This window comes from Numenius arquata, chromosome 4 (assembly GCF_964106895.1).
Source record: "Numenius arquata chromosome 4, bNumArq3.hap1.1, whole genome shotgun sequence".
NCBI classification, from domain to species: domain Eukaryota; kingdom Metazoa; phylum Chordata; class Aves; order Charadriiformes; family Scolopacidae; genus Numenius; species Numenius arquata.
The window spans coordinates 33,380,948-33,399,806 of NC_133579.1; the positions used below are offsets into that span (position 1 = coordinate 33,380,948).

Below are 18,859 nucleotides of genomic sequence, written 5' to 3' on the forward strand. Positions count from 1 at the left end.
ATGGATGATGTTTTGTCTCTAGTTAAGATCGGGAGGTGCACAAGTCTTGGAAGGATGCATAGCAGAAATACACAATATCACCAGCCTAGATATTTCAGACAATGGTAAGTACACAGAACAGGAATGGAGGGTCATGCAAGTCCAGAATCTGAAAAACACTTTTTCTTTCAGCTCACAGTGTAATCAAAGATGGTCACTCTGGCTTTATGATTATTTGCTATATTGGTTATGGAAATGTCTCAGACCAAGAACTCTTATTGCTATAAAGTATATAAGAAATGTTTGTAGAGTAACTGTACCCTCAGAAGTTTGTGTTGTTTGAGATAAATGTAGCAGAGCAGAATAAATTGATGGTGGCAAGCATCATATTAGATCTAGAGGAAAGTGGGTTAAAGTACAAGGGGATGAAATAAGAAAGGGAAAAGACTAGATACAGAACAAAGCTGAGGTCATAATACTGAAGAAGCAAGAGAGGGAAATTTGGAGCAAATGGTCAACCAGCTTCAGGTCAGAGAAGGCCTGTTTGAGTCTATGGAAAAGTCTTTGACTATTCCTGCTTTGGAGGCCGTGTGCATCCTAGCTGGGAACACCAGCTGGCTTCTCATCTTGCAAACTCAAATTGTAGATGTATGGAATGGAAGGATTCACCTGCTCTGTTTGCCCCTCTGACAGCCAAATGCAGAAATATTTCAGAAGGAGATTCCCAGTAGAATTGAATGCCCAAGAAAGGTGGGATGGATTGGCAAGTGGAAAGCTTTGGAAGCTCCTGGCTCAGCCCAATTATGTAAACAGATTGATTGTTATAAATAAAGATAGATACTTGACATCTAAATTATCCTGCAGATCTGGATCCTAAGTCATTGTAATCTAACTAGTGGACTCTGAACCAGCACCAGTTTGGGAATATGATATTACAACAAGTTATTTTTCTTACTCAGGGATAGAATAAAATTTGGCTTGTTTCTCAGGTCCCTTTATTCATAGCCTGTTATGTTAGCCTTTTTGCACCCGAAGGCTTTGAGCCATTGTTGGTACACAGCTCTACTAAGACTAAATAGCAATTACTATGGTCTCAAAATTCTCAAAGGAAGTTTAAACTTTGCCTGACAATGCGAGGAACTACCCTTGGGGGGCTGGACTCCAGATAAGGGACTCCATTTCTCTTCTGTGTTTCTGAGAGGTGCCTTCAATGGCTGATTAGGATGAAGATTTAAAGGGCTCATTTTAGCAAAAGGATTTATTCTCATAGAAAAACAGAGGAAAAAAACCCAAACAAACAGAAAAAGATTTAAAAATAGAAGAATAGAAACTTTTCTGGAGGTCTTGGAAAGTAGTACACTGATATAGTTACTTGAATAGATACGGCATTAATAATTGAACCCTGTCTGGGTCTTTTGTGAAAATGTGTTTTAATTCTTAATCTAATCTGATTCCTTGCAGGCCTAGAATCTGACCTTTCAACCCTTGTAGTCTGGCTTAGTAAAAACCGATCGATAAGACACTTGGCGTTAGGCAAAAACTTTAACAACATGAAATCCAAGTAAGGCTTTTCTTTCTTTTAAATAACAAGAGAATGGTTGAGGAGAAGCTGCTGATTTCATCGTCTTCCTAACTTTTCTTCCCTCAGAAATCTCACTCCAGTACTTGATAATTTAGTTCAGATGATTCAAGACGAGGATTCAGTGAGTATCTTTCTGCCTACTATCATCATGTGTATTTGTACCCTCACAGCCTATTTCTGATAATTTTCTTCACTGTGTTAATTTGCTGCATAAGATTCAATCATGATCCTGCACAGTTACATCCAAATTTTTGGGTTTTATTTTTTCAAATAGTAATTTGGATTATGTGTAACATGTAGGTAAATGTTTCTTAAGGTAGTCTTAGGATCTGTGCTTGTTGAAAAATACTGATTTTAAATAGTTGGATGTGCTTAACCTAGTTGCTGTAGGCCTAAACTATACAGCCCTCATGGCACAAGTTTTCAAAACTTCTGTGTCCTGACAGGAGATCACAATGGTAGTGTTCTCTGGGTGGTGATACTCTTTCAATAACAGATTTTTTTATTTTTCATTTTTTTAATTAATAGAATGTGCTATTTCCTGGTATAGCTGGTTTTGGGTATTAGCATTTTTTTTGCTCAACAAAATGCAAAGTCACTGCAGTGATCTCTCAGAACTCCTTTCTCCTTCAAAAGACACCAATAAACTGTTCACTGTGCTGTTCTTTACTTCTCCTAATACATTAATCACAGGAACAATTTCATAAAACCCTTTCAGAGTCCCTTGCTGGAATCTTTGCCCAGTTCCTTCGTTTCCACCCTCTCTCCTGATTCTGGTAGACCTTCTGTGGTTGTGTTCTTGCCATCCTCATTTTGTCTATAAGGGAATCTCAAGATGCTCTGTTACTCTCATGCTTGTCAATCATTATTCATCTATTCTTAGTCCGTCCTTTCTCCTTATTCCCCGTACAAGTAACAAGCAAGCTCGGCTTTCCTTATTCTCCAGAAATAGCTGACTGTAGACTTCAGTTGTCTAAACACCTGCTATTCTTGTTGTCTTTGTTGTCTCACCTCCGAGTTCATGGTCTCCACACCGACTGCTTTCTTATTTTCTCCTCCCATCTGTGTCTGTCCCATCACTATGCAATTCAGTGGAGCAGTTTTTACCAGGGTTTCAGATGTCTCCTTCCGTACAAGGTCATTACACACATATTCTGTGTTCGTCTTTTCTTACTGCTTAGTTGTATTTGAAGTGATTTGTTAAACTAGTCCTCTCTCCTCTCTATATCCTCTTAATTGGGGTTAGTGGTACTGGTTTTTTTCTTGATTCTTTGCCCACATCCTCACCTTATTCTTTAAAATATCGGATGTCATTGTGACACAGTGAAGTGTTGCTTTTGGGTATCAGAGCTGATTCTAATTGAGTTAGCACCTGTAATGAAAGCACTACGTCCTTGTTTGCATAAGTCAGATGGAGCATCGTGCTAAGAAGTGTATTGGTAGAGCTCTGTATTACTACTTCTCCCAAACTAGCCTTTTCTTTTTCCAGTGTGCGACCACCTCCTCCTACTCTGTCTCTAAAGGGAACGGTGCAGGGCTGTCTTCCCCTTCTCTCCTTTTCTTGTTGATACCATACTGAGGGGTGCTATCATTTCATCAGATAGCGCTGCTTCTTCTGTTTGGACATTTGTCTCTGTCCTGCCCTGTATCTTATGCTTAATCTTTCACAGCTGTCCTGAATGCTGTTATGTCAAATCAGATTAATCACAAGCAAATGTAATTTAGTACGTTTTTTCCCAGTTTCCTTCATCCCTTCGCTCTGTTGCAGGTGAATATTTCTTCCTGCTCAGGCTTTATTGTAGAATACCTCTTCAACACACTCTGTGCATCCTTTCAGTATCCAAACCATCTTCTCAAACATGTCTCTGAGGTTTTTTTTCTATTTATATGACTATCCTGTTCATATTATCTGTTCGCACGGATAAAAATTCCAACTTTCACCTTATTGTCTCTATTAAGTATTACAACCTTCTGTTTATCTTCCCTGGCTTCTGTTTTTGAAGCTTCCAGATGGGGAAAATGTAGCTGCTAAATTTTGGATGTATCATTCTCACAGATCTCCCTCCCATGTGTCATCAGCTTCAACTTTTTGTGCTCATTTTCTTTTCAGCCCCTAGGCAATGTCAGCCATCATTCCACTTTATGCCTTTGCCACAGTCCAGCGGTCAGATGTGCTCCTGTAGTTCTCACTCACCCTGTCTTTCCTGAGCTGACCTACAGAACACACTCTGTAGCCTCATCCTGTTTTCAAACAGTGTTACAATGAAATAGTCCACCAAAAAGTTAATTTATTTAGGTACTTAAAATAACTGTCTCTGCTTCATGTCATACATTAACTTCTGGGATACAGTATGTGATCCTGTTGGTGTTAACCTGTCTCTTCTCTTCCCATGTTCTTTTCTCTTGTTAATTCTCTTCAGTGAAGGAATCTTGTTTATTTCATCAGGTGCTAAAATCAATCTGAAGCATCTCCTAGCAGCTAAAGAGTTGAGGGTGTAGGCTCTGTAGCACTATGGGAAAAGCATGTGTTGCAAATAGCTGGATGGTCCTCACCCTATCTTGGGATAGTACAATGCTTAGAGAATTATTTTAAGGTTCTAATTATTTTGGTTTGGTTTTGAATCCTAAATGGGGTAGTCCTTATTCTGCCGTTACCATGCATTTACTGCCACAACATTAAAAAGTAAGGGTGGAACTGGAGAGACCAGGGTATGATGTTGCCCAGAGCATACTGCTTGATCAGTATTGCCTGCAGGCTGGTACAGTTTGGGGACCGTGCATTATCTGCATGGAAAGCTGAAGCAAGAGGCTTTAATCTAAAATAGTCATCTGCCAAATGCTTCCTCATGTATTTATACACACTTTAAATAGATCTGTTGCTTTGTTAATATGAGTCATGAGTAAAAGGATTTAAACAATCAATAGCTTGGGTTTATGACTGTAAAAATACAGCCAGATGCAAATGTAATTATACACAATTTAAAAGCTGTAGGAGTAACCTAAACAGCAGAATTTCCCAGGTGTTTAATATAAACAAGAATGTAGTATTTAGATTTGTTTTTTGATTTTGTCTTGGTTTATTTTTTTTTCTCTTATTTTAAGTAGATGCTGTACTGTGCAGGCTATAATAATATATTATTATTACTACTATTGCAGAAAGGGTCTGAAGCTATATGCTTACTCTGCCATTTCTTTTCCTCTTGCAAAAATAGATGTTACACTGCAGGAGTAGCATACCATTACTCAGAGTGGTAGTAAGACCTGCATAGGTGCAGAGAATTACCACAGCACTGGATATCTCTAGTTCTTAGTTCAGTGTTTGTTGCAGAATTGTCCTTTTAAGGGTTTTTACAGCATTTTTCTTCATAGGAGAACAAATTTAGCTTGATTTAATTCTTAAATGTTTTCCAACAGGAGTATGACAAAATCAATGAATACAATCATACAGTTTCTAATTCTGTTGTTTACTTAAAGAATTCATTTTCCTCAATAAAATTGTGTTAAGAGATCTTCACTGTATTGGCAAAGTATCTGTTTTCTGCAGCAGGGACACTGAAGTGCTTGCCAGGCTTCTGTTTTCTCAATATCCAGCTAAAACCATTAAGTTGTTAAAAGCAGTAAATGTTCGTATGCTATGTAGAGAATTGCCCCTGTTTGTGGGGGATATGGTTTGGTAGGATTTTTTGTTTGTTGGTGTTTGGTTGGGTTTGTTGATATAATGGTTGGATAATTTCACGAATACTTAGCAACCTGTATGTTTAATCCTACAGAGTTACATTCTGATTGTAGTTTGCAGTCAGGGCACCAAGTGAGTCCAGAGGTTTTTTCTTCTTGCTTATTGAGTAAATGATAAGGGTAGCTGTGCAAGAAAACTAGCAGTTCATCTACTTCAAAGACATTGCTAATACAGCAAGTCTTTTACTGCGCTATATGCATGGTTTTTATGTGGTAGTAATGATGTATAGGTGCCAGTCCTTGCAGAACACAGTGCAGAAGCATTTTCAATCATACGCTGTTTTGACAGAGTATCGGAATGCAAAAGGTAAGAAATTCTTTCCTGGGAGGATATTTGAGGTTTAGGAAAAATTGGTATGCGGGAGGGAGCACTTCCAGCTAAGTTACTTGAATGACCCTTTCTGAAGTGACACATGAGAAACAGAAGAAATTTCACTTTCACAAGCTTATTGACAATTTCTGTCCGAGTGCTATGCGATGCTGCTCTTCTGTGAATCTGTCGCAGGAAATCATCTCAGAATTGTGCCAAGAGCTCTAAATGCCATTCTAATGCAATGCTAATAGTCTTTAGGGTACATAATGTAATAAAATGGGGAAACACAGACAGATTTAGGGCATTAACATAGTAATTTAATAACTTCCATTTAAAATAAAACCAGCATGTTGCTTATGTTACTGTTAGACTTTTTAATTATAAACCTGCTGCGCCTCCAAATTTTTATGCATTTCCTCATTTGTAAGTGCATTTTTTATTGTTGTGAGCCTTTTGCTTATCACTGTAATCCAGTGGTGCCTGGAGGCTAGGGTCCCAATGTGTAGCAGGTACCATGCAAGCATCTTGGACCCGGGAAGGTGTGCACAGTTCACTTGGTTTATTTATATTAATCTAAGCTTTAGACATCTATTGTAGATGCCACAGTTCATCCTTATGAGATGTTGATTTTCCCATAATGGCAATTTGGAGATTTTAGGCTCCTAAAATTCATCCTCCAATGCATGTCTAAGTGAGTGTATAATAACACTGTGTGTGAACTCACGCTTAAGCAAGGAAAATGTTTTGTGGAGTACTCGTATCAGGAAAGGCAAATTACAATTTTAGCAGCTGTAATACCTCTGCAAGGCATGGTGATGGATAGATTGTAGTTCTTGCTCTTGCCGTGAAGTTTTGGGACACTGAGAATGGAGGCATGCATTTTTAAAGGCAGGCAAGTATTTTTAAAGGAAGTTTTCTTAAGCATGACTTGCAGGAGCCCAATAAAGTAGTTTCAGCTTTAACATAGTATATATAAAAAAACAAGTTACGTAAAGATACTGCAGTCACAGGTGTCAGACCACCACTGTGAATAATACCCATTATCTTACTCATTTTGACAGATACTCTTCTTACAGTTTTTAATTTCAGACCTGCTACAGTTTTCTGTCTCTTTCCTCCCAAGTGTCAATGATCTTAGTTGAAGGAACAGATAGACAGAATCACTCCTAACTTTGAAGTAACAATAACAAAACAGTTTAAAGGAATTGGTTTTGTTGTAACAATGTCTCAGATCCTAATTTGCCCTTGGATAAAGCTCGAAGCCTGAGGGAGAGGAGGGGAGTGCTAGATGTTTTTATTTTTCACTGACAGGGAAGCATGCTGGTTCAGCAAAACTCAGTGAACGCTAGAGGTTGTCTTGCGAAGCTGGTTGCTGCTGTTTTGCCTCTTTTCAGGTTCCCGCTGTATTCTGTACTTAATAGAACACAGGAAACTGGAGGCACTGTAACTTAAAAATGGGGTTTTTTCAGGATGTTGCAACTTTTATCTGTGTGTGCGTACATATGTGACACCTGTGCTGTAGGTTGTTGACTCGCAATTTATTGTGTGATCTGCAGCAAACACAGAAATAACTCTTTGATGCTTACTGCTGTCTCCAAGAGTTTGGGGAACTTTTTAACTTCTTTTAGTTTAGTTGATGTTTGAAGAATGAGTGCATTACCAGTTGCTGTTATCAGTGCCTTTTCTGTGCTCCACAGCCTCTGCAGTCATTGTCCCTCGCAGATTCCAAGCTGAAGACTGAGGTCACCATCATTATTAATGCCTTGGGCAGCAATACTTCTCTAACAAAAGTGGATATTAGTGGAAATGCCATGGGAGATATGGGAGCAAAGATGCTGGCAAAAGCCCTACAGATAAACACCAAGCTCAGGTAAGGGAAACGTATTTGCAGTAAAAGATAGAATGGCTTAATAATACTGAAGCTGTTTGCTCATTCTCAAGCTGTTTCTCTTCAGAGCCCTTCTAGGTACAGCTTTATAGTGTGTCTCCATTTGGAAGGATTCTCCTTTTTTAAAAAAGAACACAAACAACCACAAAACAAACAAGAGAAGCAAATTGTCTCTGCAAAAACATTTCCATAACAGAAACTGGAGAAAATTACATTTTCTAAATTTAAACAGAAAGGCCTCTTGTTGGAATAAGAAAGCTCTAAATTTCCTAGAATCATAGGAAAAAAAGCCAAACCCACCTTGCTATAGAGCTCTGGATATCATCTAATCCAATGTCCTTCTCAAAGCAGGGCCAACTTTAAAGCTATCCAAGGTTGCTCAGGCCCTTATCCAGGCAAGTTTTGAAGATCTCCAAGAACAGGGATTTCACAGTGTCTCTGGGAACCCCATTCCAGTGCTTAGCTGCTCTCTTCTGTTCTGCTCTCTCTTTTCTACTGGAGGCCTTCCCAGCAGAGAAAATTCTGGTACTTGGCTTGGAAACTAAAGTAAATTTTTCTTTGTCTTCTGGAGTATCAGTTTGTAGGAGAACTAAGAGCATGCGGAATTCAGAATGGGTAGCAGCGTGGAGCATCCCTCCTTCCCCCCTCCCCTGCCTACAGTGCTGATGGACCTTGGCATCTCTTCTCTGCAACTTCATTTGCCCAACAACTTTACTGCTTTTTAGCACATGTCTGGCACTGTTGGCTTGAGAGTATCACTTTTTTTCTATCCAGCATGTGATTAGCAAACAGTAAAACTTTCAATCAGCATGAATCTGGGTGGGGACCTCTAAATATGTCACCATCATCAGGAAAGCTAATCCACACTCCTCTTGTCAGACTGTCCAGATGAACCTTCCTCAGTGTACTGTCTGTGTGAAGAGGCCACTTTGTGCTTGATCTCCAAGCATTTGTTCCCTGGGGAATAAGAAATTCCCCAGAACAGTTCTGGCTATTTTGCTCAGAAACAGGGATCCTGGCCTTTGCGTTGCTATGCCCAAACTGAATATTGAAAATGTCAAGAAAACACTGGAGAGGTGGCTTTGGTTTATTGAATGTATTAACCTGAAATGACCACAGTACCTGAAGAAATAAAGCATTGCCGACTTTCAGGATGGCAGACTGAAATGTTCCACAGTACACTGAATGTCACAGTTGACAATGTCACCACAGTCTGTGGTGTGATTACAAACTGAATAATGCAATGGTAACTGGCTCTGCTTCAAACGTTATAAAATCACATCCGGGTAGAAATATAAACACGCTTTCCAGTGACAAAAATATCCAAGGTTTGACCTTAAGCATGTCTGGGAATCTTTGCAGAGTGGGTGGAGAATCTCTCTTCCTTACCTCTGTCTTTCCATCTAAAAAACAAAGGGATAATTCTGGAACAGTGGAATGGCATCAAAACCTGTGAAACCGTGAAACCCTTCCATTGATTTTCTTTTTCTTTAACAGCAGAAATCTTTGTTTGATTTTTTGTCTTTTTTTTTAAGAACAGCTACAACTAGTGCTGTTGCACAAGCAACATTTATCTGCTTGACTGTCTCTTCTGACTACTAATGAGGTCTTTGAACACGTGTTTGCAAATTGCCAGGCAGTCTGCTTGAGTGGTCTAAATTGAGGGAGGAGAGGGGAGGCTTGATCACTCTTATCACTATTGTGTCTTCAAAAGAGCTGCAATTTATGCACCTAACCTAATGGCTTATACTGGCAGCTAGTTATGTTGCATGTGGAATCATAGGAACTGTGTGATTAGCTAGTACAGGATTGAATATACAATAGCCTGCAAATTTTGACCACCAATCAGCATGAATTTTTTTTATACCTTTTTCTGTCACTGCAGCCATATAGCCTGTGTAGAACAGAGATTGATCACATACTGCAATTTTCTTGTTTTTCAGTATGAGCTTGCAAAGCAGACATTTGAACTTTATTTTTGATGCTGTTCCTGGAAAAAGCTGGAATTTTATCTCCAAATCTTTCTGTAAACTGTATTCTAGAAAAGTTATGTTTTTATGTTAATGATGGAATATATAGAACAGAGTCTGCCTTAAAGAAAGGGAAACTGAATTTTATAAAATCTTTGTCACTAACTTCTGTCATTTCAAGGTTTTAGCATATAACTAAAGACAAGTTTTTAAAATGTTGCCTTCCACTATACAATTTTGAACATGCAGCGCTGTGTTATTTCAATATGCAAAGTTTCGATATAGATTTATTTGATGGTTCTTGTTTAATTTTTTTTTTCTTTCCTCTCCCTCCCACCTCTTAGAACTGTAATATGGGACAAGAATAACATCACTGCGCAGGGCTTCCAGGACATAGCTGTGGCACTGGAAAAGTAAGTTCTCAAGCAACTGAAGGACTGATGAATAGGCCAAAGGCTTAGATCCTGAATGATCTGAGCAGCTGCAGTTCTCACTGCAGTCAATATGATCTGAAGATGCTGAGTGGTCTCAATTTTAAGCATCAGGGTTTTTAATCTAAAGGAAAATTTATGAGTTCACATCCTTCAAAAGGATGGGAAAAGGCTCCATGGCTCTTTCATCCTTACTCTGCTATAAGCATTAAGGCCATTGAGTTCCACTGTTAGCATTAGAATTCTGAATTTCAGAATATTTTCCCTTTTCTTCATTCTCTTGTGCTGATAGCACGCAGAAATTCTATTCTACTCAGTGAATGAAGCTGTATATAATAACAGAAAATTACTGAAGCATGCCTTTGTAGTCTGACTTTTTTTTCTTTCCCCCAGCAAGTTGAAACTAATAGTGATAATCTCAGGAACCGCAGTTCATTGTAATAGCTGCGGTCAGGGTCATTTTGCTTCCCTGAGCTTACTCACAGTTGCAGCCGTTGCCTGTGATAAATGCTAAATGACTTTCATGTCTCTCCATCTCCATCACATTTCTTTATATGTTATTATTACTTTTCTAAAGAGGGAAAAATTCCAGATTTAAATTAAGAAGCAGTTGCAGTTGTTTCGTGTCATTAAATGCCTCAGACAGGAACAAAAGCTCTCTTTAGAAGGTGAAGGTAACATACAATTGCTAGTTTCTAGACAAAATGTCTTGCAAAACTGTATCACTACTTAGGGGAGCATCTTAAGCCTTGGAAGGATCATGAGGCTAGAGCTTATAAAGTTACTTGTTTTATGAACGTGTTGTAGCTTATATACTTGAATTCAAAATGAATTCAGTTGCACTAATGGGGGAAATTATATAAATGATGTATAATTAAGCAAATCATCTTGAAGTGATTTCACTGATAGCAGTGAATAATAATTTGCAAAGGTTATTTGTCAACTTGCAGACATTTCTCTTTTAGAGAGCAATAGCATGTACATTTATGAGAAAGTCTGGTAGAAAAGAAAATATGCTTATTTTCTGGTTAGCATCAACTTTACTTTTCTGTTCTGAAGTGCTTGGATAAGTAAATCGAAAGGAGGGGAAAATCCTAAGGCAAAAGCAAATCATCTAAGCAGAAAAAGAAGAAATGCTACAGATAATTGTGTGACATTGCACTTAGCTGAGGTGACATCTCATTTATTTAACTTGGAAGCTGAAGTCATTTTATGTCTCCTCTAACATTTTGTTAAAATTGTTAAAACCATTGATAATATCACAAAATAGGCCACAAGCAACAAAGGTTTAAACTTGCAGGAGAGGGACTGTCAATACTGGCTGAAAACAATTAGCCTTCAAACAATCCATCTCAAAGACATATTGAGAACATCCTCCACCATATGTTTCCTAAAAATACATGAAGCCGTCAATATTCTGTAGGAAAGAATTGTTGCTCAAAATGGAATGAAATATACTGAAGATGCTTGGGGGTATGTGTGTTGTGTGTGTTGTTTTGATTTTGTTCTTAAGAAAAATAGTCATATACTGAACCACAAAAAAGAAGCAAGCAAGGCTTTTGTAGTATGATGAGGAGGCTGAGGAGAATTGGGAGGGATCATAACAGACTTCAAAACAGGCTGAAATAATCTGAAGATTGTTTTTTCCCTTCCTCTCCGCTTTTCTTCATCTGTTTATAGCTGTGTGAAAATGTTGTTCCTGCAAGGGAATTCCAGAAGCATGGCTGTTTGCAGAGTTGCCCCAAGGGTGTCCCAGACAGCTGATGTGAGATGCTGAGGGGGTCTTCTGTAGAGTCCAGTACAGGTGTCAGTTAAGGAGAGCATTTGAGAACCGTGGGCCTCCTGTTCAGCCTGGCCATTAAACAAGGACTTGTATCTCTGTATGTCATTTTAATACGAAAATAAGCAAGTGCTTGTGCGCTTTGAAGCCTAGAGCCCACTCTGTTGTAAAACTGTGCAGTATTGCCCCATATTTATTTCTAAAAAATATTTTTTTCTGTATGGACTGACTGTAGAAATAGCCCAAGTTCTAAAATCTGATGGGAAATGCTGGGATTTGTGAGAGGGCTACAGATTCTTCCCATAGCAGTGATATGAAGTGCACATGCCCAAGCCTGCAAAACAGACGATCTTATTTCCATTTTTAAAAAATAGGCAGTAAAATCATCTTCCTGCAGCAGAGAGTGTATTTCGTGAATGGAGCAGAAGTTACTACAAGGGAAATAACGTGATGAAATGTAGCACTGTTGTCGCACGTGCTGTATGTAGAGGGAGAGACGAGGTTTTTGAGACACCCTTTCCAGTCCATGAGTACCTGTCTGAAATTTAACATCCTTTAAATATAGGTATTTTGCTGAGAGTATTAATATGTTATGAAATTACTGGATTATTGAGTCGGTAGAGAAACATAACTCTGTTACAAGAGACAAGTGGAGTGTTAAAAAGAATGGAGGAATATTTTAGACTTAAAAGGATACAGAGGAAAATGAAGTGTGAAGATAAATATTGCTCTGGTGATCAAAGTTGAAAAGCAAGCTTTAAATTCTTGATTTTTTTTGCCCCTAAGAGCTGGTTAATTCTTAGATGAAAGTAAAGTACCATTCCAATATGATGCTGTCTGTCTGGAAGGAAACAAAGTTACAGAGCCTTCCTTAGGGTAGTGGTGTTCTAAAGTTCTGCCTCTGTGACTGTGTGTCCATGAAATCTCCTTGCCTTTCATTGCCTCCTTCTTCCTCTGTGTGTGTGTGAGGGACGCTGCACTAAGCCTTTGACTAAATTGCATTTAGCATATAATTACTAGCATGAGAGCTGGCAAGTATAGATTTCAATGAATGGGACATATTAAATGTCAAACAGCTGCAGAGATTCTTGGAAATCTACCTTTGTTTCATTTTCACTAAATAAATACCCCACCTGCAAGGTAGCAGTCAGGCAATCAGCAAGTTCTGTAATTATTATCTGTCTTTGAACTTGGTGTCTTTGACATTTAAAAATTTTCCTCATGCTGGTGGACAGCCAGTTGTTTGCTGTTTAGTATTACGTAAGGACACATAACAGGTTCTGTATAGTTTGTGCAGTTCTTTTGAAGGACAAGACAACTAAAAAGGTTAATTTTCTGGCTGTGATGCAGTAGGCAGTTGGACACTGTGGAAGGACAGGGACCTTGCTGACTCCACGAGTAACTGCCAGCCACTGACAGCTATACATCACCATGTTTACATTGGGGAGGAAATACAGAAATCTTACATTATCATTTAAGGTAAAAAAGTTGGGTAGAATCAATGAGGAATGAGTGTGTTTGGCAGTTTAAAAGACCACTGTCCTTCAGAGAGTGGTGTTTCACGTGGCTAAACAACTGGTGGGAGAGGAAGTGAAAGAACCTTGGAGGTTCACAGTAGTTAAGGTGGCTGCTGTTGGAATTAGTGTGTTTAGTGAGGAATGGGTCCATTGAAGTCAATGGAGTTTATTCAATTGAAATTGTCAACTTTAAAGTGCTCAAAAATAGAGGGTTCCAACCATATTTATGTAGCTCTGGATGGAATAGGAACAGACGGTTAGTGGGATGTTTGCAGACAGCCAAAAGAGGAGAAAGAGATGTTTGTAGGAAATTAAGGCTAATTGAAAATAGGAAGAATAATTTCCTTTCTAGGTTTTAAGAACTTCTTGCTCTTTTTGTATTCATTTATTCAAATGTGAAGGTGTGTGGACATACCATTGCATGTAGCATTTTAGGTTTAACTGTGTCATGCTAGCCAATTTATGTTCTCAGCGTTTAAATACAATTTTGGCTCAAGACCAAAATCCGATCTTTATTCTCATATCACAACAGTGGACAAAGCTACAGAAATATTTCGCAAACAAATAAGTAAAATCCAGGGAGCAATTGTTTGCATAAAGCAATGTGGAGATGCTACACTTGTTTTTTCATCTTTTATTAAAAATTCAGCAAGTGTCTTCAAATTGTTGTAAACACAAGAAGTTATTAAATAGTAAATTTTCAAAACTCAGTCTCTTAGTTGCTATCTATCTGTTGCTGAATATTTCCATTTAGACTTAAATCTGACAGAATTGCCATGATTGCCACGACAGAGGCACTGACACTCCCTCTTCTGTTTTGATACAGGAAACAGTAATCCAACCTTGTGCACAAAGGTACAGAGGGCGGATAGGCCTTTAAGTGACAGCCACTGGGCATTGGCCACTTACCTGCATTTTTTGCTTTTCAAAATCTCCACCTTTATCTACTGGCAAAGAAGAATTAGCAGCAAAAAGGAACATGGATGCCTCCAGTTAGACCACTTACAAATGTGAAAATCGCATTCTTAGTACCTTCCACTGACAAGCTAGATGCATTTTATTTCTCCCTTCTAGTTTATTCTTCACAATGAGATACAGTAATTAGGTTAATTTTTACTATTAAAAAATCTTTTCTTTTTCTTTAGGAATTACACTTTGAGATTCATGCCTATACCAATGAACGATGCTTCCCAAGCACTCAAAACAAACCCTGAGAAAACAGAAGAGGCACTGCAAAAGGTATTGCATATACCACCAACATACAGAAATAAAACCACTAAAAATAAATTAATAATTTTAATTGGCTGTGATTTCATGCTTGGCTGAGTAAGAATTCTAGGCTAGATTCATTGTTTGTTTGATTTACTTGGACATATATGTGGTAATCAAGTGCTGCAAGACCACAAAGGGCTTTTTATTCCAAAGAATGGTTGGAGTGAAGTGTGAAGGAATGCAATGGTGTAGTACCAAAAAGCCATAACTAAGTAAGTGCAAGCTAAACCTTGTATTGCTGTATGCATAACTATGAAAGCGAGAGTTAGAAACTGGCAGGTTTCTTACATATGTGCTTGTGCCGGTTTCCATGTGTGTAGAGTTATTGGTATGCGTTTTTTATTTTGGCATAAAAAGTGCAGCCAACGCTGCACAAGACAAAGGATGCTCTTTAATTTGGGGGAGGATAAAAACATTTACTGCTTGTGTTTTATATTGTACGTATAAAATTCACACACTATGTTGCCCTAAATAAACAGCTGCACCAATATGTTCTTTTGGATGAAGAGGTATTGACAGTATCTGTAGCTGTTCCACTTGCATGAGTTATGAAATTCCCAGCTGAGTTTTAATATAGTAAATCTTGCAAGCTCCAAATGAGCATCCTGCTCAATCAGAAAGCATACAGTTCACATCTCTTTAATGAGTAGTTTCCCTTCAGCCAGCTTAAGGTCGTAAAAACCTTATAAATAGTTCTTACAGATAACTGATTAAAAAGCAAATGTCTGTGATCCTTATTAGTAAAGAAATTTTCAGTGAAGTGATTCTCACAGGGAAAAGTGCTGGTAGTTATCGCCTTTTTCTTTGATGCATGAAAATTATCTTGATCCTGCTTTAAAAAATCTGAATCATGGGAAATGGACTTATTTCCTACATCTTGTTTAATATAATTGTAGATAAGTTCATACGTAGAATGATAGATGCATCTCTGAAAAAAATGTCATGAAGCTTCTGGCCATAGGGATTTAAAGTCTGTGTGTTAATTAGGCATTATGTACAAATAGCATTTTCTTTGATTCATTTCAAAGCTTCTAAACCTGTTTGGCCCTGAGTTTGTTTTAATATGTGTGGTTCGGGCTTTCTTTACACAAGACAAGACTCCAAAAAAGGTAACAGTCTTGGGGAGCATTGCTGCAAATGCAGCTAATTCCATGCAGATAGGAACACCTGCCCGCACAGACAAAGCTCTTATGCCTGGTGCAGGGACACCCGAACTGACTGACTGATGTCTCAGGAGGGTCCGTAAGCCTCAGCACACCACAGCCTGAGTACAGTGAAGAGTGCTTCTGGCCCTGGTCCAGCACCAGATGGACAGAGTAGCTAACCTCCCAAGCTCTGGTATCTTTGCGGCATGCTTTGCGTACAGTGTGTGCAAACTGGATAAACCCTGCATTGCTGTGAGGCATGGTCAGACTCCTCTGCTTCTTGCTGCTGATGCAGGTTTTGAGGTGACCATCAGTCCTTACTAGTCTCTGCCTCCAGGACCTGCTGGCCACTCTACCTATCCTTTTCCCTCTCTTCCTTTCAGACCAGATCCATCATCTTTGATGAACCTTAAACAGTTTACTAGTAGGGATTTTTGATTCGACTAAGTTTGATAGAGCCAGGTTAGGGAGTTACTCTATGTGCCATTAAGCTGGCTGATGGTAGATGTTTACTGCTGGTGGCAGTTGTGGTGGGCTGTGACCAGCAGCTGTGGGTAGGAATCACTTGTCTTTGAAGAGCTCTTATGTCCTGCTTAGCCTTAAGTAACTTTTGAACTGAGGCTCCTGTACAGGTTAGGCACTTTTAATATATTTTATATTCTCTTTAGATCATACTGCTATTTAGCTCTGTGTCTTTGCAGCGTGTGTAATGCATCTAAAGAAATTAATCAACTGTCTTGTGTCATCATGGTCTAGACAACAACACTTTATGGATAGCGTCCGTTCAAATATTTCTCAAACCTGCCTCTACTCCTTTGTCAGCACGACTTACTAAATTGTTCAAACCAGAAGACTAATTCAGAAAACACAGGAAAAGCACAATGTTCAATGATGTCCGTGAGTGTCTCACTAGTCCGTGAGTGAATGAGTATTTGTTAATGTGATTATTAAGCATTGAGACACACAGAATAGGGTTTGCAGATAACAAACAAATACTTGGGCAGTTTTTGCTGTCAGACTCCATTTCTGATATGGCAGCAAAATAGAAAGGAAATTACAATGTGAAGAGTCCAATCAGTTTCCTAATCTGACTTTGTTTTTTAGATAGAAAACTACTTGCTTCGTAATCACGAGACCAGAAAATACCTACAAGAGCAAGCGTACCGGCTGCAGCAAGGCATTGTCACTAGTACCACTCAGCAGGTGAGAACTTGATCTTTATTGATACTTCTCGATGTCTAAAATCTGCCTGGGGACAGGGTTCTCCCTCATTCTGTCAGATTAGCTTAAAGCAAGATGTACCTTGTGGGTGATACTTTGTTTCACAAGAAACAATAATAATTATTAATAATTTTTTTGGATGTAAAAAAGGGCTTTTGTGAGAGTGAGGTCTTATGTATAGCAGTACTATGTAGAGAAAGACCTGAGCTCTTTCTGAGTGAACTACTGTTGGAACCAGGAACAGTTTAGTTCATTTGTGCTCAGGAGCCTGTCTTTTCGGCAGGCTCTCATCAGTGTGACAAGCATCATCATAAGGCTGTGCCAGTTCTGGTGTCTTGAGTCAGTTCCAGTCTCTCTTCCTGGCACTGAGCAACCATGTAAACATGCCCTTAGACACCACCAGAGCAAATAGCCTTCGAGAATAACTCATCATCTACCTTACGCCTTTAGAACCGTTTACTTAGAGGGAGGGAGCAAAGGAAGGTGGAAGTCTTCTGCGCTCTTTATAGTCCGGTCATCTGAAAAGGCCTCCTGTCTAACACAGCCCAAAATATTGCTTGAAGCTGGGAAGCTTTTCTGTTTTGCCAACCACTACTAGGTTTCCTAAATGCCACGTGTTGTTCTGTTTTTTTTTTTTTTTTTTTTCCTTGAGAGGACTACAAGCATTTTCTGTTCTAGTGCATTTCTTGCCAGTACCCTTCAGGGCTGTCTTCAGCTCCAGTACACCACTGAAGCAAGCTGGTGTAAGCAGAATAAAACTTGTTACGGTCTTTGTTTTAAATTTGCTTCCATGTTTGTTTGCACCATTTGTGCTCCCATGCAAATGGGAGAGCAGAGCAAACAGGAGAGGGATATCTGTTTTGCACTTCACCTGAGTCAATGAAATTTCTCTCTGTTCTCAGCAATTTTTTTTGGTGAAACTTAATTCAAAGTGGCCTTTTCCTACCCGTGTTATTCAAGTTTAATGGGACGGTGTTTTATTACTAGAGCCTGAAATTATACTCTAACCTCTTAACAGAGGAAATGGTACATGGAGATGTACTGACACTAAAAACTGCAAAACCAGCATTGCTTTATTTTATTTTAGTAATTTATCTGTTCAGTGCCACCTTTTTTTTTCCAAAGTTAATAATCTCCATATGAATTAAGTTTAGATCTTTTTATAGCTTGGTGGTTTTAGTTGTGCTTTTCTCCAACAACCACACACACATCAGGTTTCAGTAAATGTAATTTACTGTTATTTTGAAAGTAGAGTAAAATTACTCGTTTCTATATTAAATCGTGTCAAATAAGGATGGATTTTAAAAACAATTTTAAAAGAGAACTAAAAAGGATTCTGTAGTTAGTCTGGTGAAGTTGCATTATTATTCCCAGAGTGTATTTTTTTTTTCAGTCCAGATATCCCAATGAGACTTTCCACTGTCTAATAATTAATTAGCTTTTTGTACTTATACAACAAAAACCACCCAAAACCCTTTGAAGAAGACGAGTCATGTGGAGCAGAAAAGGAGCATGCTGTGAAATTATTTCAGTTCTTGTTGCTAATGATATAAGACGCTAGAACTCGACTTTATATGATGATGACACGTACACTCAGATGTTGCTTCAAAATGTCAAATAGCCAGTTCTAATGAATGCTGTGTGGGCTGATAAAGACTTTTAACTGTTATATCTCCCTGCCCCGTATATCTTAATCAAAACTGACTATATGTCAGGCATTCTTATTGGTTTGTCTTGTAAGGATACAGATACACCACCTGCCTTGTATTTACAGCATGTTGAATGAATTGTGTTGCAGATGCAGATTAAGTTCAATTTATCCCACTCTGAAAGGTCTGATGGAAACTACTGCTTTATAGTTCCCTTGCAACTAGGAATATTTGCATTTTGAAAGAATGTCCCAGAAGCCTGTGCAGTTGCATTTTGCTTAGACAGGAGAAATCTCTGTTGGTGTTTGTTGAATGGATAGTGACAGAGCTTTCCTTTACTGCCTGAGCTTCTTAACAGTTCAGGGACCTTCGGAGCT

The 18,859-nt window shown here is 38.6% G+C and overlaps 1 protein-coding gene across 1 annotated transcript in view; it reads left to right on the top strand.

Annotated features, from left to right (window-relative positions):
* Positions 1–18,859, top strand: part of CARMIL1 (capping protein regulator and myosin 1 linker 1) — a 194,891-nt gene that overhangs the window by 120,284 nt on the left and 55,748 nt on the right. The window contains 7 exon segments of the mRNA XM_074146280.1: positions 23–104; positions 1,441–1,540; positions 1,628–1,682; positions 7,307–7,479; positions 9,812–9,880; positions 14,341–14,434; positions 16,717–16,815. Of these exon segments, the coding sequence (XP_074002381.1) occupies positions 23–104; positions 1,441–1,540; positions 1,628–1,682; positions 7,307–7,479; positions 9,812–9,880; positions 14,341–14,434; positions 16,717–16,815 (672 nt within the window).